Raw genomic sequence first — 22,814 nt, forward strand, 5'->3', positions numbered from 1 at the left:
CGTCAAGGCCATCAAAGTCTCACGTTTGGAAGAAGCAGAAGTCTTATTATCGGAATTGGCTGGCCCCTTGACCCAACAACGGCAGCGATTTAGCGGACATTTCACAGAATTCAAAAGGAAAATTTCAAACCTGTCAGCAGCAAAGACTAAATTCACACGTGGGCCGCCCCCACCACCACCTCCCCTGCACCCGATTGGCCGAGACGTCGCTATGACGATGCTCCAAAGCGTAACGACTGCCCCCTGCCATTGGCTGCTGGCGGAATGAGGGCAAACGTTTTGCAGGAATGACAGCTCCGCTGGGTTTACACGTGAACAATGGGGATGTTCTGCGCCGCGAATTGAGAGATTAAACGCACGGTCGACGTGCACAATCAGCGCTGCGAATAAAATTACTCCTGCAGACGACGCATCGATTGGCCGTTTCGACTCGCCGGTCGATGTGAACGTCTTATACCGTAGAACGTACTTTTTTTTAATCATAGAAGTCAAGTCAATTCGGTGTATCCACACTCTCGCAAATGACACCCAACCGACCCTAGTTGTGTTGGCAAGGCAACAGCGCAATTTATTTAGAATCGCAGGTAATTGCCTAATTTGATGTCTGCGCTGATATGGCACAACGGAGGTCCCAGTTTTGCACATGAGGTCACAAGGGGGTGACTAACACTGCGCTTGTCACTGGGCAAATCCCCAAATGATGTGATGCAGTCACGGAACTGCTGTGGTCACGATACTATTCAAGAGAATCAATTCCTCTTTCCCCTCCCCGTTTTTATTGTTTTCTCATTGGTGGCAGATGTTATCGTGGGTCCGATCCCGACCCTGACCCCTGCATGTATATTTGGAGTTTCCACGTTCCCTCTACCTGTGGTGGCATGGATTTTTCTCCTGTTCCTCCGGTTTTTCCCTCCACGTGCGTTGAGAGTATTTGACTGCTATAAATGCCCACGTGATGATAAGCCGCTTCGTTGAGTTATCATTTGTGGCCAGGGTCACTTCTGAAATAGAGGTATATAGCTCAGTGGGCCTTACCTGGTAAAATACTAAAACATTCTTAGTTTTCAGTAACAATTAGCAACATCATTAGCACGCATTATTTGCATACAGAGCACATCGTCGGTTCTCACGCGCGCGCTTCGACTGCACTCGTCACGAGCGTAAACGACGGGGCCTGTCACCGACGTCATTTTCCCACGGAAATTTAATGACAGCAGCAGCAGCAGCGACAATTAATTGCGAACTCCCTAAAAATAACCCGAGCAGTCACATGCGGTAAGATTGAGCAATCTCGGTGGGTTTTCCTACCGACAGGATCACACTTAATTCAGGGATAGTGTCATAATCAATCACAGTCCGTTTGTCAATGCACTGTTTGCTTTATACTTTATAGTATTACCCCATGCACCAAGTCACACGAACTGAAGCAACATTTGTGCTGGGAGTGGAATACTGCAAGACACAGCAAAGCGGGTAATCAGGTTCTTTTTGTGTCACCATACTTCACCAAGGCTGACATGACCGAAGCCGATATCACTCCGCAACTGATAGCCGTGGCCTCGAATTGAACTCGGATCGACGGGATTAATAGCACAGCGCTTTACACCCCCATCGATTCCCGTTATCAGGTCAGCGGGCCGCGCTATCAAGTGTGCAGGCGCTGCAATTGCGCCAGGGTTCAAGGGTCAGAAGGGCCTGTACGCCAGGCTACCGAGACAAGGCGTCCCGTTTCCATCGTTGCACCAAGGGCCCATGCACAACCACGGGGCCACAACCACCGACTACACAACCCACAGACTACAACAACCGCTTTTTAAACCGCCATCAGCCAGTGTCTATCCACTGTTAGATGAAGGCCTCCGCACACTCCGTGACGCGGCGTTCTTCCTCCTCCTTGCGCGCGTTGCATGCGTTGCATTTAAAGCCAGCGTCTTAAAAAAAACGAGTATTTAAGTTTTCAAAAATTACAAAATCCTGTATATATAGCAAAGAACACCGAATCAATTTGCTCCACCAGTTGACAGTACCAGTCGAATTTCTCAAGGCACGCGACTACAAAAGTGTTCGTTCGTGTAAGCCAAGTGTGAGTGCAGGTCTTTTGTTTGTTGTTGTTGTTGTTTATTAATGCCACAAAGCCCAGCGTGACACAGCCGCAAACTTATGCCAACTGCACACGCGCTACTGACTGGGCGCAGTCACCTCCCCCAGCTTTCTCGGGGCATCGCGCGCGTGCCACTTGCGAGAGTGCTCGTCCGCCGTCCCGCGGGCAGGAATGTTTATAACCTGACAGCCATCGCGCATCATCCTCCATCCCCCACAACCACCTCCCACCTAAAGCGCCCAATTGCTGCCAAACGCAGACTAGGGGAGGCCTGTGTTGTAGTGGTTGTTGTTGTTGCTGCTGTTGCTAACGCACGGCAAGTTCGCCCCGAGTGTTGTCGCGTAGCTGCTGTTTCAGGCCGTAAATAATGCTGCAGCAAGAACAACAACAATAACAACAACAACACACAGCGGTTCAAACCAATGGGCAAAGCGATATTGAATTTCCACCAGCTCCCGTCCACCAAAGCAACACGAGTTGGTTACAAACACCACCACTGTTTAGACGACAAGGTCGCGTGTGATACGGTGGGGGGGGGGGGGGGTTAAAGGTGTTTAACATGCGAGGACAACAGGTAGCCACATATCCTCAAGAGCAGTGCTGGCGACCCTGGCATCTCCCGAGCCGCATGCCGCTCTGTAATCCACCAGCGTGCGGCTCTATCGAAGGGGGGCATCACGTAGAACGTGCTATCACAAGCAGTAGCAACGTATAATGAACGTCTCCCGTGCTGTGCCGAAAATTATCAACATACATACAGTGCACTTATAATGTGTACACTTGTTTTTTTTACCCTTTTATCTGGCAACAAAACTGACACCTTTTTTACAAGGAGTCATGTTTGCATTGACCACAATACCTGCAGTCGGAATGCAAACAAAAAACATAACTCTGATAATGTATGCACTGTCCTTGAAATTGATTGGTCCACACCCGAGACAGACAAGAACAATGAACCATCATAGTATGAGTATGCTTACCCCGAGCTCTCATACTCTGATGGTTCATTGTCCTTGAGTTGTGCGCCTTTTGGCGTCATCTGGTCCAACCCATGTGAGACTAGGCTCTAAAGAAAGCTGTCTCGGGTGTGGACCAATCAACTTCAAGGACAGTGCATACATTATCAGAGTTATGTTTTTGTTTACATTCCGACTGCAGGTATTGTGGTCAATGCAAACATGACTCCTTGTAAAAAAAGGTGTCAGTTTTGTTTCCAGATAAAAGGGTAAAAAAACAATTATCATATTTTGTTACTGGCAAATGAGGTTCCAATGGTGTGTACACTTGGTTCTTTGCAGAACTCACGGCTACTTTTTGGATCTTGGTCCATTCAAGGTTTGGCCACCCCTGCTCCGTAGAGAAGCGTTTCGAGTGGAGGCAACGGCGTGAAACCCCAGCAATTCACGTTTCAAGTTTCATTCATCAGGTATAGCCCTGTGAGCCATGCGGCTCTTGAGTCGGGTGCAACCGCAACAAGCAAACTATGAACAGAGAACATCTTAAAGCGACGACGCGCAACAGAAACATCCTGGATAAACCAGCAAATCTTCCATAAAAAAACACCGCGTTACCACTCGAAACGCAGAGCTGCATATTTACCGACCTGCCTACCAACCCCCCCTGATGCGTTTTTTTCTGGCTTGTCTTCATGCATTCCATCCTTGCAAAACGAGACCACGTTACAAGCGTGTTCTGCTATTAAAGTGATGCCCTCCAACAAGAACAACAACAACAACCGTCGCCAACACCGCGAGTATTCAAACAAAAAGAGGACATCCCAGTGAAATGGGCGGGAGCACGTTTCACCGTCCAGACAAAAGGAGCCACACATTACACTGCTTAAGCTTAGCAGAGCTGCTGGGCCTTTGAGCAAACAGGATGTGCGTACACGTTCTCAGTCATGCCAGCCAGCACCTAACGGGTTCTGAATTTGTAATAATAATTTACAGCCTTGTGTCGGTTCACGACCGGTCATCGGTTGCCGTTTGACTATACTTCACCAAGCTGGGTAGTAAGTGTGGGTTCATGTTAAGGGCAATCGGTGAAAGGAGTTGGGGTGGGGGGGGGCATTTACCGGATCACCAATACCGCTTGCCACTCACAGATGTTAGCCGTGGTGAGGAATCGAACTCAGGGTTGCCGGCAAACTACCATTTCCCTCCTCCACCTTACCCATCCACTTACCTAACTGGCAAATTCGCAAGATCACACAAAAACAATACAAAGAGTAACAGAGAGCAACTGAACGTGCGGCTTCTTCTTGGGTTGAATCTGTTATGTAAGCGCATGTGTCAATGAGAATAAACCAACAATCGAACCGAAGACTGTCCGTGGGCATCGCGCGCTTTCAGGTGCGCTTCTGCGGCCGTCTGGAACGCTCTTCTCTTCCGATATTAGTAAGCCGCTGGAGCTATGTGCACTTTCAAATCAAGATTGAAAACTCTTTGCTTTAGAACTGCTTCGTGCGTCTAGTTTGATGCCCTTCAAACAGCCGCAGCCTTCGATTAGCACGGTTGGCTACGTAAGCTGCGCGAAGGAAGTTAAACATACATACACACAGACATATACAAACATACACGTAACCCACCTTTACTCTTGTCCATTGCTCGCAAGCTTCATACACAACAGCTCGGATGATGAAACCCACTGCCGAGTTTCTGCTGTTGCTCCGATCCAGATCGCGTTCAGACAATTAAAAGAACAAACCGCCCTCTTTCTAGTTGCGGTGCAAGAGCGACCTTTTGTTTTGCTACCGTCCGTTTGATAACACGCACACAGGAGGAAAAAAAAGAAGAAACCGCGTGAATGAATGAACCTCGGCTCGTTTTTTTTTGGTCGTTCGCTGCATCAAAACGTGCAAGCTGCCGCCGCCGCCGCTGCTGCTGATGTGACCGCCTCTAAATGACGATCCCGCGGTTGAACTCACGCTTAAAAGTGTCCCTTAATACGCCCCGAGCCACCGTTTATTGTGCAATCCGCAGCTCGGTCGCGCTGTGGCACCACCCACCACCGACCCCACACCCCCCTCCGAACATCACGATACTTGACATATATTGGATGGACGCGGCAAGCGCTACCAAACAAAAAAACTAGGAGGCTATCAGTTGAAATTCACAACACACCAACAGCAGCAGCAGCAGCAGCGGGCAGCACCAGCAAGCAAATAGAATGCGAACACAGGAAACCCGAAGTCACGCAGAAAAAAAAACCGTGTGTGGTCCGGCCTCAGCAACAACGTCCTTTGTTGCACGAAGCTCGGACGCGACCTCCTCCTAAAGTGAGGTTTCCTGCTTTGGCAGAGAGAGAGAGAAATGCTGCAAAAGCCACCGCCTGTATGATTTACACGTGTCTCTGCCAGGAGGGGGGGTGATGGGGGCCACAGAGGGAGGGTCTTGACGGACAACCACCACAAACCACCGCCACCCGCTTCAGGAAACTAGAGACATCTTCCCCCCCCCCACTCCGCCCTAAGGCCACCAGTTCTCCTAACCAGTTTCGGTTTTTATTTTACTTTTTTTATCTCCCACTCACACTTAGTTCCCCTTTAACAAACGCAAAACCCGTGCACAAAATGTGCGTGCTATTTGCACGTCTACGCTCGTACAAAGCGTGTCGATGCGTGCTCCAAGGTAAATTCGGGGCTCAGGGACACTGCGTCGTATTGCACTGTGTTTGTGTTCTACAGGGTGGTCCAGATGTCTTGTGCTCACCCCCCAATCAGAAACAGAATATTTATTTAGACTGCAGGAGGAATCCGATGAGCTTTCAAGCTCTTTTTCACAAATGTCCAGGAGGGGCACGGGGTAAAAACGTGACAACAACGAACAGTACAAAAACACGACACGTACAAATACAACACGAAACCATCCCCACATGGCCGCAAATGATCGCTCGACCAAGTGACCCGTCATTTGTACATTTATTAGCACCACAAATCATCTCAATAATGTATTATTCTTCATCGTAAATGCATTCCTTTGCATATTAGTTTCCCTTTTAAATAAGCATTACTTGAACAAATATTAAGTTTTAGAGAAGCAATCGGAGGTCACAAGACATCTGGACCATCCTGTAGTTAGGATTGGGGGAGTTAAATGCAAGCTTGGACATCTGCCTGCATATGTGAATAACCATATCTGCCTTCTTAATTGGCATCAAACACCAGACATGAGAATTATGGTTGACAATTCTGACTGACGCTATTCCGTTTCATTTATTATTATTTTAACCAACTTGTGATAATTGTTTTTTACCCTTTTATCTGGCAACAAAACTGACACCTTTTTTACAAGGAGTCATATTTGCATTGACCACAATACCTGCGGTCGGAATGCAAAGAAAACCACAACTCTAATAATGTATGCACTGTCCTTGAAGTTGATTGGTCCACACCCGAGACAGCCTTTCCTAGAGCCTAGTCTCACATGGTGTTGGACCAGATGACGCCAAAACGCGCACAACTCAAATACAATGCACCACCAGGTATGAGAGCTCGGAGTAAGCATTTACACATGATCAGAATGTGATAGAGCAAATCTGAGATCAGATTTGGAATCAGCACCCTGAAATTAGTCTAAAACAGCTGCAAAAGTCCAGGCCAGAAAACAAAACAAAAAATTGTTGATCAGTGAATTATTTCCCTTCGAACAAAAAAATATGGCCATGTCTCGCTAAACCCCGCCCCCTTCCCCCCAGAAAGGGCATCTCGCACCCCCCAAGTGATGCGTGAGCCCCAGGTGAAGAAGAAGCACTTGCTTTAGAACGAGTGTGCTCTCACCACAGCGGGCAGCAGGGGGCGGGAAGGGAAGGGTTGGGATTCCAGCCCTGCTTGGAGGAGGAGACGGCTGCGTGCAAAAACAAAGTGTCCAATTTGCATTGCATTTCAATCGGTCGGGGGGTGGGTGGGGGGGATGACACTCATTGTCAACTCTCAGTGTTGTTTCATTCATCACAATCAACCGCATGCACATATTGCAGCCCTATTGTTGACCTACCACCACTGGATAAGGGGGCCAACCCCATGCCATGAAGGTCGTGGTGGGGCGGGAGGGAGTGTTTATTAGATTCGACCATACTTCACCACGCTGGTCAGTGAAGGCTCATGGAAATCATTAACAGTGACATCTTAAGCAAGCTGTAAGAAGGGAGGATTGGAGGTGAGGGTGGGTGGGGCGAGCCATCCCTACCCCCCATCCCCGAACCCGATCCTGAAGACAAAAACGCCACCGTACTAGATTATCATCGATCAGCAAAACAATTTGTACAACCAAGCGATACCGTGGCGCTCGCAATTTCTCCACATGCACAGGGCGCGAGAGATAGAGAGAGAGACGTAGAGCTAGAGAAGAAGGCGCGATATGCAGAGGCTGATCGTATTCGTCGGGAATTCCGTTGAGCGTTTAACATTTGTTTGGAGTGCGCGCTTGGCTATGTTGTGCGGCTACCCCTTTTAGATTCAGAATAATCACAATACTTATTTAGACTGCAAGAGGAATCCTATGAGCTGTAAAGCTCTTTTTTTCACAGATGTCCAGTAAGGACACGGGGTAGGAACGTTTACAACAACAAAGAGGACAATAAACACGATAGTAGTGCAATGTTCAGGAAATGTAAACAAATCACCCAAACACACAAACGAATAAAACGAAACCATCCCAATCCTACCAGGCAAAGCCCACTGGGGGTATTTAACTTATTTTTTCAGAAAGCGACCTGGCCACAAATGATAACTCACCAAAGTGACCCATCATTTGGATATTTATAGCCCATCCACCCCCCTCCTATAAAGAACTGTGAAAAAATTAACCCGTAAAAACAAAGTTTTTCACTATAAATCCTTTATATGCGTGGCGGCTAGAGTCCTCTCATCCTCTGGCTTGAGATGGCTGCCACCTATGGGTCAGATGATTGCCTGCCATCATTAAGCAATTGGTAATGAAATATTAAACAAAAAATTCCTAAAATGTGTGAAGTTATGGAAATGTTTTTTCACGAAAATAAATTGTCACGCACAACGAGTCTGTGTGCAAAATGTCAGCTCGATTGGATCACGAGAAGTGGGTTAAAAAGCGACCGAAAGATTTGCACGGTCGTAAGCGCGCAAGCAAACAAGTGAACTTAATATAAAGGATTTAAAAATAGCTTCATAGCTCATCGGATTTATCCAGTGTAAAAACACATTCCGATTCTAAACAAGATCAAAGCGACCGGGTTGCATTCAGTTGCTCACTCCTTTCTTTTGGAGCCAATTTCACCCCGGGGACCGAGCACAGAAAGTGTGCCGACTCATCATCATCACACTCTGAGTTGGGGGTGACTAAACTTCCTGTAACCTCCGATGAATAAGGGCAAGTTGCCTATGGGGGTGGAGGTAGAGGAGATGCAATCAACGAGGCGGGGCTGTGGGTTCGCATCGGGCGGGTGTCGTAAGGTACAGTTCGGAAGCATTGAAGACAAAGATCCACACCCGTCGCCTGTAACATACTGTTGGGGCAAGTGCTGTTAGCGAGCACCTATGAAGGCCGGCACGGCACACGAGGTGGTGGGTGGCCAGCACCACGCCAGGCCGCCTTTGTCTCCCCAGTTGCGATATTAACACATCGCACCAGGTATTCATTTGAGGCCGAGTCGACTTAGGGGAGGCCCAGGACCCGGTTCAGATAATCGTCGCTGGTATTTGCCGTGAGCGGGAATCGAACCTCGGGTCGCCGGGTTCGTAGCGCAGCGTAGCGCACTAACCGCTGCACCAGGATGCACAGACATCATGATCCATTTGAAATGTTGTGTGTGAGTGTGCGTGTGATTTGTTTTTCACGTGTCTCACACACACACACGCCCTGAAATCTGTTATTAATGTTCACGAGCAATCAACAGACTATTTACCCAGCACTGCAATTAACCCACATCGCTCTGTGTTGTTGTTGTTGAAAGTATGCTGCTACGGAATTGCGCGTTAACACCATTGCGTGATAATTATCATTCTCTAGCCACTGCTGGGCGATTGCAGTCCACGCTGCCGATGCAGATCGTTTTTGCCGTGTGAGTGTGTGTGTATATATAACATTACAATACCATAATATTTACCGTGTTATTATGCCGTTGCATTTGCTTTGCCGATGACCAAATCTCCCCGGAATGCACCTCCCCCCCCCTCTATTTCGTCAGTGTGCGTTATGGGCAGCAGCGGGTTAGGGAATAACAACAACAAAAATCCCATCGTTGATTTAAACTCTGCCCCCCTCCTCCTTCATCAAGCCGCAATCACCGCCATGGTGAAGTATGGCCAATTATCCCTCTAGATCTGCATTAGCGTGGAGGGCACCGCGGTGGCTAGGAGATGTTAACTACCTCGCCTGGTATGCAGGAGGTCGTGGGTTCGATCCGGACCTGACGCTTGCTGCTGCTGTAGATTTGGAGTTTGCGTGTCTCTCTCATCATCATCACGGTGGCTAGGAGATGTTAACTACCTCGCCTGGTATGCAGGAGGTCGTGGGTTCGATCCGGACCTGACGCCTGCTGCTGTATATTTGGAGTTTGCGTGTCTCTCTCTCTCATCATCATCACGGTGGCTAGGAGATGTTAACTACCTCGCCTGGTATGCAGGAGGTCGTGGGTTCGATCCGGACCTGACGCCTGCTGCTGCTGTATATTTGGAGTTTGCGTGTCTCGCTCTCTTCCCGTGGCCGCGTGGATTGTTCTCCGGGTCCTCCGGTTTTTCCCTCCACATTTGAAATCGACATCACGCGTTTAGAGTGTTTGGCTGCATTAAAAGTGTCCACGTCATGATAAGCCACTTCGTTGAGGTATCATTTGTGGCCAGGTCGCTTCTGATAATTAGCTATATAGCTCATTGGGCCTTACCTGGTAAAATAAATATAATAAATAATAGATTAAAAAGTTACACTCAACAATGGCAATACCTCTTCCTGGAGTTGCAGGACCCTCAACACTGAGCTCATCTTAATAATAATTCAAACAAAAAATGCGTAAATCCTCCGAATGTTTCAAGCCGAGATACCAACACCCAAATGACCTCTTGTTTATTATTTATGCTTGGAGAACAAAAGGCAATGCATATTAAGGGAGGAAACACGAAGCATCTCAGATTTGCCGATGGCATCCGTCACTTTTAAATGTCCACCGGGAACAAACTTCAGGAAATGATTGACTAAGCTGCACGAAGCAGGCTGCTGGGAGGTTGGGGCTCAGGATAAACATGAGCCAGACAAAGGTTCGCGTCAAAACGAGATCACTAGACTATCGGAGACTTGTACCACGTGTCCCGTTGGAGGGACAGCAACTGGAAAACACAGCAGACGAACCTTTACCTAGGACAGCTACCGAATGCTGTGACCGGAATCAAAATAACGAAACATACAGGGTTTGCCTGTTACCCAAGTGTGTACTTGGGTGTAAGACACGTCAATGTAAAAAGAAGCAGATGGGAGGAGGTGGAAGTGCTCTTGGAAAGCTGAAGTCGACTGATGCGAAGGAGTGAATCAATGTGCCTTCCTAAGAACGTTCGTAAATCTGTGCATCCTACCTGCTGTGAGACGCGGTTCAGAAACACTGTCATTAAAAACACAGAATGATAAACTAAAACTGAAAACTCTCCGCGTTATTTACAGAGACATAGACAAGAACACAAATGGATTAGAGAACGTACGCTGGCTTTCAGACAGCTCTGTTTCTTCACCTGAGGACGGCTGCTTGTGTTGTGGCCGAAACGTCGTGAGAATTCTAATTTATTATGTTGAATTTTTATTATTTTATTATTTCCCTTCTACGTGACTTTACCGAAAGAACCAAGAAGATCATGCAAACCGTTAAGAAAATCAAGCGGGCATGGGCAGAACGCGTTGTTCTAAGGGATGATGATGATGATGATTGTGGCTGATGGTCAAGAACAAGGACGGGAGTGGCAGCCGAGTACGAGAGTGAGGGCCCAGGTCGCTTCCGAGATGAACCAAGGAAATCATCTCGTGTGCCGTCGGGTGCCGGCTGGATTACATTTGAAGAATCGTGCGAGATTGCAAAGGCCGGCTTGACGACGACGAAAGGTCATGGGGGCTGTGTGCGTGTTTACGGGGCAGACAGAAAGAAGACGACACAAAGATTATCAGCACGAGCAGTTAGTCGCGGATGATTACGGCCGAGTCTAGACTGGGAGGCTAACGGAAGAAGTCTCGGCCAACGTGACGACCGCTCTCCCGCAACTGGCAGCGAAAAGACAACAGCGGGGTTATAGCTGCCACGTGTGAACCAAGTGGACCAGTGGAGCAGAGGCCACGTGTGATTTTTTTGTTTGTTCAGGAAATTCTACGAAAGGAATGGATCTTGGGAGTGACTGCACGGCCGTAGAAGGAGACCCCCCCCCAACCCCCCCCCCCACCACCCTTTGTTGATGTGCACCTTTCACAAATGTTGTTGTGCCCCGATCATTCGTTCGCTCATTCATTACGCAGCGTAGTTCGTAGTCGCGCTAACGATCTTGTTTGTCCCCTTGATATTACATCTTTACGCATTTGGAGGGTCGATTACTCTGTTTTGTTTACTACTCGAACTAAGTGCTGCATTGCAAATCATCTGGCGCCTTGTTGTTTTGCTCCGTGGCTCGGAAATTCGGCCAATTATTCTGAACATTGTAAATTTGCTTGGTTTTTATTTCTGCAAATTACACCTGACAGCAGATGAGGGCAAAACAATAACTAACACGGCACGGTTATTTTTTTTAAACACTGACACGGCTTCACATCGGTTCTATGCTTGCGTGCGATGGCAGCGATACGTTGAAGAGCTAAATGCCAAAGTCGAGGTCTGCTGGTCACGACGAGAGGGGCTTCGGGAGAGAATTCCGTGTTGTTTTGCTGTTTGTCCTGCATTGAATGAGCTGAGACTACATTGGTGAACTACGTGGTCCATGGTGTGAGTTGCATGGGCCACAATCAGTCTTCCTATGATGCGCGTACAAGTAAAATACAGCATGACCTGAACTCTGTTTTGCATCTCAATATATATTGAAAAAATAACAATCGTGTTTAGTCTATAAACCTAATGACTTTCCAGAATGTGTTAAAGCAAGCAAACTCTTGGACCGGTTTTCAACCTTCTGGGCCTCATCAGCAGAGGCGGCAGCAGCAGGCTTGTGTTGTGTGTTAATCAAATCACAATATGTGGGTGTGTTCAAATCTGACATTAGTACAGAAAACGTGGTTGCAAGAAGTCTGAGACTCACATTTATATTTCACAATTTTTTTAAGCATCAACCACTTCAGAAAATAAATGGTGACCGAACCCCCACCCCCTCCCCCGCCCCCTTTATATATGTAAAGGAACAGCATTTGCATGTTGCCCTTTGTGGGCCTTGGCTCTCGCTCCGAGCAATTGGGGAGTCAATTCCATTGGTCTACGACACCACACGTTTCATCTAGGATCAACAAAAGCGCTGTTGCGGTTCACAGCAGCAGCAGACACTCTGCATGAAAATACTCGTATTATAAATGCATTTTATGAAATACATTTACGAAATGAACTAAAAGTTTCACAAGCGGAAGCGTATAAATCGGTTTTAAAGATCTTGATTTGAAGCTTTGGTGACTGCAGGAATCCATACTCTTTGGTTCTTTCGGTAAAGTCACGTAGGTAGACATACAATCAAATAAATCACGACGTTTCGAACGCAACACAAGCAATCATCATCAGTTGAAAATCGCGATAGCTGCGATGTCTGCTGCTCGCAGCAGACCTTGACGGGATGTATGGGTGCAGCATGTCAGCGATGTTGGCTGCGGCAAGGTGGTAAATGGGAAAGCACCGACTGACCTAGCTAACATTTAGTGTGTAATAACGTTAACATTTACTGCGTTGGCTGTGGAAATGTCGGGGGGCGGGAGGTAGCATTTTTTTTTCGAATTCGGTAACAAAAAAAAACCTTATTATTTCAACAGCTCAATATACGAGAGACGGTGTTGGTGGTCCTTAATGAATATGGCGTCACGAAGCGGCAGCCCTTAAAGAGCCGCGTGACGCTCGGCAGCCGCAGATTTGACGAGCCCCCCCCCCGACCCAAATCCACCAACCCTGCCACCACGTAGTGGCAACGCAAACACGTGAGCGTGCGAGCGGAGCAGTCTGGGACGGGGCAGACTGGAGTCGCAGCAGATAGCTGAGCAAATAATGGAAACAGGCAAAGCATGGTGGGGGGAGGGGGGTTGCATGCTGGCAGATCAGTGGCAGACAGTTCAATTGCAGGCACGCACTGAAGAAGATGCTGGATTACTCTAATAGTGCGCAGCCAATGAAAGCCAAAACGCTGGACAGATAGTTAAAAATATATGCGCGTTAAAATATACAACGACAATTTGTGGGACTGGCAGGTTAGCATGCGCTGGTGGTGTAGTAACGTGTGGAAAATCCCACCACTTCCAATGCGTCTAGCCAGCGTGTAAGAGTAGGCCAATCACCATATACCGGTACTATAACATAGACCTCTTTCTGGTGAAGGGTGGTCCCTTCCGCCAGCAGTGCCGCGAGCAAGCACTTGCAGGGCTGAGCCTTTACCGCGCATCGAATTTATTTTTTTTCCTGTCGACTGAGGGCTCTGTTAACCATCCAAGAGGCGCACGAGAATGATATCTGTGCACGAGTTTCAGCGCAGAGCGTGGTGGATTCCCATAGGCGATGCAGCTGCGAGGAAGGGGGTGCGTGGTATGGTGGTGGGCTCGGCAACACTCGGGTTGCAGAAGCGGCAGCAGCAGCAGACGTTGCGACTTAATAACAGACGCGCACTGGAAATGCCCCCGTGTGCGTGCCACCATCATCACCATCATCATCACCGCCACCCCACCACCAACCCCCGAGTCACGAAGCTCGCAGACTCTGAACGCGTGGCCCCAACTCGGCATGTTCACAGCACGACGGCACGGGACGGGATTCCTCCCCCATCGACCCATGGGATTTCCATCGCAGGCGCCTTCGTGGAAAGCGTGCAGGAGAAATTTCGAATGTGCGCGTAGGGGTAGGGGTTGGGATCGTCGCGTTGCGGCGACAAAACAAACAGACAAACGAGGCATATCTTGGGTCTCTTGAGTGTGCATCCTCATTGAACAAATTTAAATCTTCTTGCAATTTGCAATTTGAAGACAGACGCACCGCACGAGACGAACGACTTACTAACACCGCGTTGAAACTAAAACTATAAAACTAGTTTTTATTTGACCAGGTAAGGCCCACTGAGCTTTAGAGCTCGTTTTTTTCAAAAGCGACCTGGCCACAAATGGATAGCTCAAGGAAGTGGGAATATCATCACGTGTAAATGTAGTGCAGCCAAATACTCTAAACGCGTGACGTTGATTCTAAATGTGGAGGGAAAACCCGGAGGACCCGGAGAAAAACCCACGCGACCATGCGGAGAGAGACATGTAAACTGCAAATATCCAGCAGGCGTCACGGTTGGCATCGAACCTATGACCTCCTGCATACCAGGCGAGCTAGTTAACATCATGCTACCGTGAATAGAGGCCTGGTGGACACCACGTGTTCTCTACCTCTCTGCGGCCTGAGTGGTTAGCACACTCCTGCGCCACGAACCCAGCGACGCGAGTTGTGATTTTGCTCAAAGCCATTATCATCTTCTTGGTTCTTTCGGTAAAGTCACGTAGAATGGAAGTAATACAATAATAAAAATAAAACATAATAAAATAATTCTCACGACGTTTCGGCCACAATGCAAGCAGCCGTCCTCAGGTGGAGAACAGGTCTGTCGAGAAGACAGAGTCTGAATGACTTCTCGACAGACCTGTTCTCCACCTGAGGACGACTGCTTGCGTTGTGGCCGAAACGTCGTGAGAATTATTTTATTATGTTTTATTTTTATTATTTTATTATTTCCATTCTACGTGACTTTACCGAAAGAACCAAGAAGATGAATCCCTGCAGTCACGAAAGCTTTAAATCGAAAAGCCAATATCGTTGAGGAATATCTGAACCCGGTCCTGGGCCTCCCGAGCTCGGTCGACTCAGTCTCAAATGAGTACCTGGTGCGGGGTGTAAACACCGGCATTGGGGAGACAAAGGCTGCCGGGCGTGGTGTCGTCCACACACCCCTCTCTGCGTGTGCCACGTTGCTAACAGCATTTGCCCCAAGTCTGTTAAGGCTATAGGCGAGATCATTGTCTTTGAGCTATGGAAGCTCTTTTTGGCAGGTGTCCAATGTGGGCGGGTCAAGAGTTTTCACATAAACGGTCTAATCCACACTCCGAAACTGGTGGAAGCCTACGCACACATTTATAGAATGGAGGTGTTACGGACATTATACATATCACCGCGGCACGAGTTTTTTCTCGTTTCCACATTGCCACTTCCTTATGTACAGATGCAAATATTGAAAACCGACACAAAACAACCACGCCAGTTGCAACCACGCGAATAACCTGCGAGGGGTCTTCTCGTGAAATTCACAATGAGGAAAAAGCGTGCGTGCGTTACGCGTGCGTGCGTTCGTTACGCATGCATTCCGGAATGCTTTTCCGTAACGTGCAGTTGTCCACGGAAGTAGTGCTGCTGCATTCAGTTACCGGTACAAAAGCTTAAGTCTATATAGCCACAGCCGTCAGGACAAAATCATGCTCTTGGCATATACTGTATGCAAAACAATAGGCCTCTTTAGCGCCGGTTTATCTTCCCAAGTTTTGGTCACTCGTTTGAACCAATTTAGCCGGCTTAATAATAGCGGCTCTAATTTACGCGCAAATTTTGTTTTGTGTTCGCGTTGCATCATCACCATCATCATCTTCACGGGAAATTGTCGTCCGCAGGCTGCTGCAATGACATCCCGGGACGAGCTGCTCCGCCTGGGAGGGCCCACATCGGTTGCTTAGGGCCACCCAGTCCCGGCTTGGGTTTTCGAGTTTTTTGGAAAATCCTTGTATCGATTTGTCCGGTTTTGAAGAGGGAAAGTCCCCGAACAGAAACACAACTCCACAGCAAGACTTTGAAGTTTTTTCCTGGATTTTTCTGTTTGCGCATAGTCACTTTAAGATGTTTTCTTGTTTTTTCTTTTTTGTTTGTTGCGGTTGTACCCGATTCAAGAGCCGAATGGCTCACAGGGCTATATCAAATAAATGAAAACTGAAACTGAACGTTCGGTTGATATTTTTTTGGCGACGGACGAAATCGATGTAAACACTTTTTCGACGTCCGTTTGAAATTCCTAACGCATGACGGAGCGCGATTTCATCTGTTTCCAATCAAACAAATATTTGTTTTAGTTCTTCCATCTTTCCGAAGGCGGAGCGATCTAGCACAATGGATACACACGGCATTACTGTCAACCACTAGAGGCGCTACCATCACCGCAACAAGGACTAACATAAAACCTAAGAGTCAAAACCCTCTCAATGAATCGAACGGTTACAAACAATCGAATCGCCTGGGGAAATCCAGTGACCTCAATTTCCAAGAAAGCGTGACTCTTGTCCACAATTTCCACAAGCGCCGCAGATCGCTGTTGACAAGGAAGCGGTGATTTCTGTTCGAATGTCGGAGGCGGCGGCGGCGGGGAAGGGAGAGATTACGGATCGAGCCAGCGTGAGAATGAAACGCGGTTCACTGAGAGTTGAACAACTGTGCATCGTATGGCGCAAGTGCGCATTAACACTGCTTACTGTTGATGTTGGAACCAAAATGAAACGCACACCTGGGGTGACACACTGGCTAAGATGATACCCCCCCCCCCTCTGTCCCCCCCCACCAGTCCCCACCCCCGCATTGCCCCACACATGCTTGCCCACTTTAGCTCAGCCAGTACACCCGACAGAGCAGAAAGCACGGTCACCCCAGCCCTGGAAGCTTGTTTACGTCCCGAGCAAAGCAAGCAAGCGCAACTTGTTTCCAAGCCCTCCTTTTTTCCTGGAAAGTGTAACGAGAACATCCGAGTGCCACCCTGCTGAGCTCGAATTTAATACGGGCAAAGGGGGCCGCAGTTCACGCTGCTTGTAAATAAGTATTACGATGCTGCTCTCCGTATTGAACAGGGTGCCATAGTCTACACGGGGTGCTCTTTTCAATAACAACCTATTAACTCAGCAGGAGTTGCCTGATGGGCCCAAGGCTTGAGTTGGGTGGAGTTGGTCTCGAAAAGCTAATAAGGCCGATGGAAAAACATAGTTTTTTCCTATTTAAGATATATATGTATACTTTTATATATATTTTAATATTTATTTGTATTTATATTTGGAGACACAGAGGGGAGTTGTGCTTATGGAAATCTGTAACTGCTGGAGCACTTTGATAGACATGCGCTGGCTTGCAATACAAGTCGCTTGAAATGTGCTGTAGTAACAGAGAAATCAAGTTGCCGATGACGACGTTGATGATGATGATGGGCGAGTCAAACGTAATTACACACAGCGCTTGAAATTACACTGCAAAGAATCGTCCTCATCAGGGCTGAATTGCAGACGGATCTGTCTGGGTCAGCAATCCGAAATAAAAAAAAAACATTTCCACTCCCGGCACACCACATCCAGTAACAACCTTGGGCTGTGGTTACGAGTTACGTGCACCGATTCGTCGCGGTGAAGAGCTGTTGAACGATGTCACAATTCAACGCAAGTCAACGGTCACAGCCCGAACAATGTCTTTAACGTCCCACTTCTCTCCGCCGCCATCACCAGGTCTACGAATTCGGAGGTGGATTTTAAAATGTACCGCGCGTTTCCAAACCCAGGCGGCTATAAATAAATGCATGCTCAGCCAGGCACGCGGTTGCTGTGAGCGCACATTGCGTGATAAATCAGTTGAGTCGTGCGATCATTAACTGCGAAGAAAGCATGCAATTTTATATTCACGTTGTCGACAGCCTGTACGTAATACTGATAGTCAAATACAAAGTACCGGAAGATATTCCGAATTTGTAGTTCTTACACCTGCGTCACATTCATATTTTGTTCATAAAGGATTCTGGAGAGAACAAATTAATTCACCAAAAATATATCATTTCAATCAATTTCAAAACCATGCCCATTTCTTTTCTTTAAATAACATTTGCCAATGTCATATCAACGCCCAATCTCAACTTTAGAGTCGTAACAGCTGCACTCACATGCCAGTCAAAACCGGCGATTCAATGCATTTCACTTAAAACTAAAAGATAAATCTTCTAAAATTAACTTCGCTTTTTTTTCTCTTTCTGGTCCAAAGGAATCTTCAACCAGGATGTGAAACTGCACCTCGATCTGATCAAAGGTCTCACTCGCTCCATGGCAGCCGTGCGACAAACACCCGTGGTCGAGCACTTTGGCGACGAACGGTTTTAGTGGATCACGACATAAAGACGTGAAATTCCCAAACTGCTGGCCTGCAAGGTGACCAAGATTGATGGCGGGTACAGCGTGGCGCGTGCAAGTTATCACCACGCGTGCAAGAGTTATCAGCACGCGTGGTGTTTCGTGAGAGCCACTCGTATGCGTGGGTTTCTTCTGGGCACTTTGAATTACCCCCCCCCCCCCACACACACAATACAAAATGCTCATTAATGAAATTGGCCAATGCATGAACCCTTCTGAGTCTTGAGAGCCTTGTGCTGGGAACACCTGCAGACGTTGCATGTTTGCATGTATCTTGAACTTTCCTTTGCACCGCACGTAGCCGACCGTGCTCATCGAAAAATTTAAAAAAAACAACCAAAAGGCCCACGGAAAAGTGCTCGCTTAGTCACTTGGCATGTCGTAGGAGGCTTGCGAGTCTTGAGGACCCGTAAGATGCGGGGGAGAGGGGGGGATTTGAGGTTACCATCATCATCATAAAAGAAGACAGGAAATGGACAGAGTTGGAGGTGGTGTGAGTCAGATGGAGGCGGTGTGGGAGAGCAGGGGGGTCCATTCGGGATTTTTTGTTGTTGGTGCCATACAAACAACACCTGCCGGCGAATGCGCAACTCAAATCACGCACGCGCACATACGCACGCACGCGCACGCACGCACGCGCACAGCGGCGCAGCAGCAGAGGAGAGGCTACAAGAAGCCAACAACCGCTGCGTTGCTACTGCTGCTGCCAGTTGTCATCGTCGCTGCCAACGTGGTCTCAAATCCAACAAGGCACGGGCGTACACTTCCAGCTCCGCGATTTTAACGCCCCCCCAGAGGAGGGGGGGGCGCGTACGGACGCCGCCACGCCACGAAAACGCCACCGCTCGTCAACTTTGCAGCTTTCGTTTTCGTGCAGACAAAACGAGGCATCCCATGCAAGGAGAGGAGGTGGGGGGAGGGGGGGGGGGCAAAGGTCAGCGAAACTATCCGGGCCCTTCCTTTCTCGCAAGACACACGCCCGCGTGAAACCTTAACCCAAGCCGTTGCTGCTCCTCCTTCCTTCTCCCTCCTAGAAAAAAATAGCATGCGTGATCTTAATCGAGTCTTTAGTCTGTGATCTCCGTGTTGTCATTTATGTCTCGACCAGTCTCGCTCATCACGCGTTGTGGAGCGAGGTGGGCGTCAAGTCCAGGACACCGTTGCAAACGAGATTGTGCACCACATTTAGGGACCTTTTGCGGATGCAATATTTTTTTTGTATTAATATTTAATAATATTACCAGGCCAGCCCATCAACCAACTCACCGCACACGCCACAAGTACAAATGAAGGCGAGAGATGGGAGCAAGTCTGGAATGCGGGCGACGTCAAAAATGAACATCTCCTACAGCGACCCGACCGTCTAACAATCCCGGTTTCAACCTTCCACGCCGCCAACGCTTGACCATCCACCGAATCGGTTGACCATCCTATACAACTGCTTTATCGTGACCAGACTAAGAGAATGACAACACGGAGATCACAGACTAAAGATTCGATTAAAATCACGCTTGCTGTTTTTTGTAGGATGAAGGAGCAGCAACGGCTTAGGTTAAGGTTTCACGCCGGCGTGTGTATTGCGAGAGAGGAAGGGCCCGGATAGTTTCGCTGACCTTTGCCCCCCCCCTCCTCCCCCCTCCTCCCCCCACCTCCTCTCCTTGCATGGGACGCCTCGTCTTGTCTGCTCGAAAACGAAAGGTGCAAAGTTGACGAGCGGTGGCGTTTTCGTGGCGTGGCGGCGTCCGTACGCGCCGCCCCCCTACTCTGGTACCGACGGAGGTGGGTGGCGTTAAAAGCCGGTTGTCCATCACCAGGTTGACCATCAACGGGTTGACAATCAACCGATTCGGGACCGGGCCACGTGGCCAATGCGGCCACGCAGATGCACAAAATGGCGCGTCAAAGTTTCGACGGCCTGCGAGTGGCACCGGCCACGAACCCCAAACCATCGACCGCATCTTGAACACTCCGCCGCCACTGTCTGCACTCCTTTAAAGGAGGAAGGAAGCAGATCCACGGACAATTGAGTGGATAACAAATCAAAAATTACATGTTTTTATTGCGGCTATAAATCCATACGAAAGGAGAAAGACTCAACTGGGTATAAAGCGTGAAATACACAAAAGCGACCTCATCCTACAAAGTGGCACGGTTTGCCGGTTTGTTTCCACCACCCCACCCCCAACCGAAACCAAAAAGGCCACGACCCTCTTGTGACCATGAGTACAGAAGCATGCTGCTGTGAAGGCTGCTCCTCGCCAGTAGGCACACATACACACACACACAAACACACACAAACACACACACACACACACACACAAACACACGCACACAAACACACACGCACAAACAAACACACACACGCGCGCAAGAAACAACCCTCTGGCATGTCAGGGGGTCTAAAAGTTCACTCAACTCGGCGAAACGTTTTGCGTGTTAGTACGGAAGCGAGCGCAGTGCGCTTGCGTCGGAGCGCATTGCCTCGAAAGCGGAAAAAGGAGCAGCGCTGCGTTTTTTTTTCGGGCAGATAAACGCGCCACGAATTTATGTTTGGTGGCAGGACGGGTGGGGGGGGGGGGCTCCTCGTCCATTCAAGGAAGCACGGAGGAGGGGGGGGGGTGCGAAGCGAGCAGCACACCCAGACGGACCACCTGCTCACGCAACACTTGCAACTCACGACGCACTTTTGCACTGGATTAGAATTATTAACACAGTTCAAGAAGTCACATTGCGGTTACTTGTAGATATATTTAAAAGAGGGCCATCCTTTTCAGGCATAACCCCTACCCCCCCCCCCCCCCCACGGCTGATTAATAATGAAGCCCGCTTACTTCAGTTTTCAATGTAATATTGTGAAAACATTAGTGACTGAATAATCGTGAAAGCGATTGGTCTGCGTGTCTGAACACGCAGCCAACCGATCCGAATTCTACGACGCAGCGCCAACTTTTGCTTTAAAATAAAGTGATGGGAGGGAGAGAGATGGGGGGAGGAGTGCGTTTCATAGTCCGGACAATGCAGCGCTCTTACTCTAAAAACCATATCGATTTTTTTTAAACAAAAAGTACGTACGGCAACAGTCAATTCTTACTGGCGGTTGGTGTTGCCCATCGCAGTACCCCCGCAAGGGACCCCCCCCCCCCGACTCCCCCCAGCCGCGGCGATTAGTGCAGGGAACAGAATGTGCCGGGCCTCGAGTGCGCGGCGTTCTTCTTCTTCCACTGCTGCTGCTGCTGCTACCGCTGCTTGGTGCACCGCAAGTCGCCTTTGCAGGACCGCAGCTGCGGACTGAGAGCAGCAGCAGCAGCAACAGCAGCAGCAGCGACGCTCTCCCCGGTGCGTTTTCGTGCATTTGGCACCCAACGGATGGGGCAATGCGATGCAATGCACGCACCTTGAAACCGCACAAATCCATCCGATGTAAATAAAGGAGCGCGTGTGGTTTTTGTTTTGTGTGGACTCTGCATTTGCGTGTCACGAAGCACGTGGGGGGGAGTTGGGGTTGCAGCCGTGCGTGTCGACAAACCCACGTGGGTTTTATTTTCCGCCGGGTGACACGAAAGAGCGTCTTGTACCCAGGCGAGGCTCAACGCTGGCGCCGTGCTGGGTGTCAATGCCGGATCACATTCCGTGTCAACCCGGAGCGCTTTACCCCGGATTCTGGTGCAGCGGGAACTGAGTTTTCAGGTCCACACGGCATAGATTGGACGCGTTTTTTTGTTGTGTCTGTTTGTTTGTGTTTCTCCCTTGTGATGGGACTTTGTAGGATGAACGCTGAGACTTATAAGGGCACGGGGTGACCAATAGTGTCCGAATTGATCTGTAATACAGATAGGTACTGATAAGGGGTTGACAGGTATGCAAGTGTATGTAGCACAGGTGCATTGAATAAAACGTGTTGGGGGGGGGGTGAGGGAAAGTGGGGGGGGGGGGGATTGTCCACTTCAAAAATGCATTCGACGAGCAAGCAAATCTCAAGTTGCAACAACAACAACAAAATAATTCCCACAACTTCAATGTTGTTCAAGTTACGTGAGAACACGAATCCGGGGCCTCGACCGCGCTGAGCTTCCTGAGGATTGAGAGGTCGGGGCGACAACTCCACAATGACCCGATTCGCTCGTAAGACTGACACCCGACAGATCCGTGTTAAACTTTGTGTCGCAAAAAAAAAGGGCATACAAAAACCAAGGGGAGCTCGGGGGAGGCTGCATACAATTGCAATTAATGTTAAACACACTTTAAACAAACGTTTAAAGTATCATCTATCGTGCATTCCGCTCTATCTTATCTCTCCAACCTCCCCTTATGTATACGAGTCAAGGCTGTGACGCCCATTGCATCATTGTTTTCCATGTTGTTCCACT

The 22,814-nt window shown here is 48.7% G+C and overlaps 1 protein-coding gene across 4 annotated transcripts in view; it reads right to left on the reverse strand.

Moving 5' to 3' along the window:
• LOC133340621 (dual specificity mitogen-activated protein kinase kinase 6-like) overlaps positions 1-22,814 on the reverse strand; it is a 60,285-nt gene that overhangs the window by 31,328 nt on the left and 6,143 nt on the right. For 2 of the 4 annotated variants that reach the window (XM_061548995.1, XM_061548993.1), the window contains exon 1: positions 4,689-5,386. The exons of the other annotated variants lie outside the window; for them this stretch is intronic. In XM_061548995.1, the coding sequence (XP_061404979.1) occupies positions 4,689-4,704 (16 nt within the window). In that variant the 5' untranslated portion in view covers positions 4,705-5,386. Of the gene's footprint in view, positions 1-4,688; positions 5,387-22,814 lie in introns of those variants that run through there. 4 annotated transcript variants of the gene reach the window in all.

The sequence above is a fragment of the Lethenteron reissneri genome, chromosome 10 (assembly GCF_015708825.2).
Source record: "Lethenteron reissneri isolate LAM-NWPU_2019-01 chromosome 10, ASM1570882v1, whole genome shotgun sequence".
Classification (NCBI taxonomy): Eukaryota; Metazoa; Chordata; class Hyperoartia; order Petromyzontiformes; family Petromyzontidae; genus Lethenteron; species Lethenteron reissneri.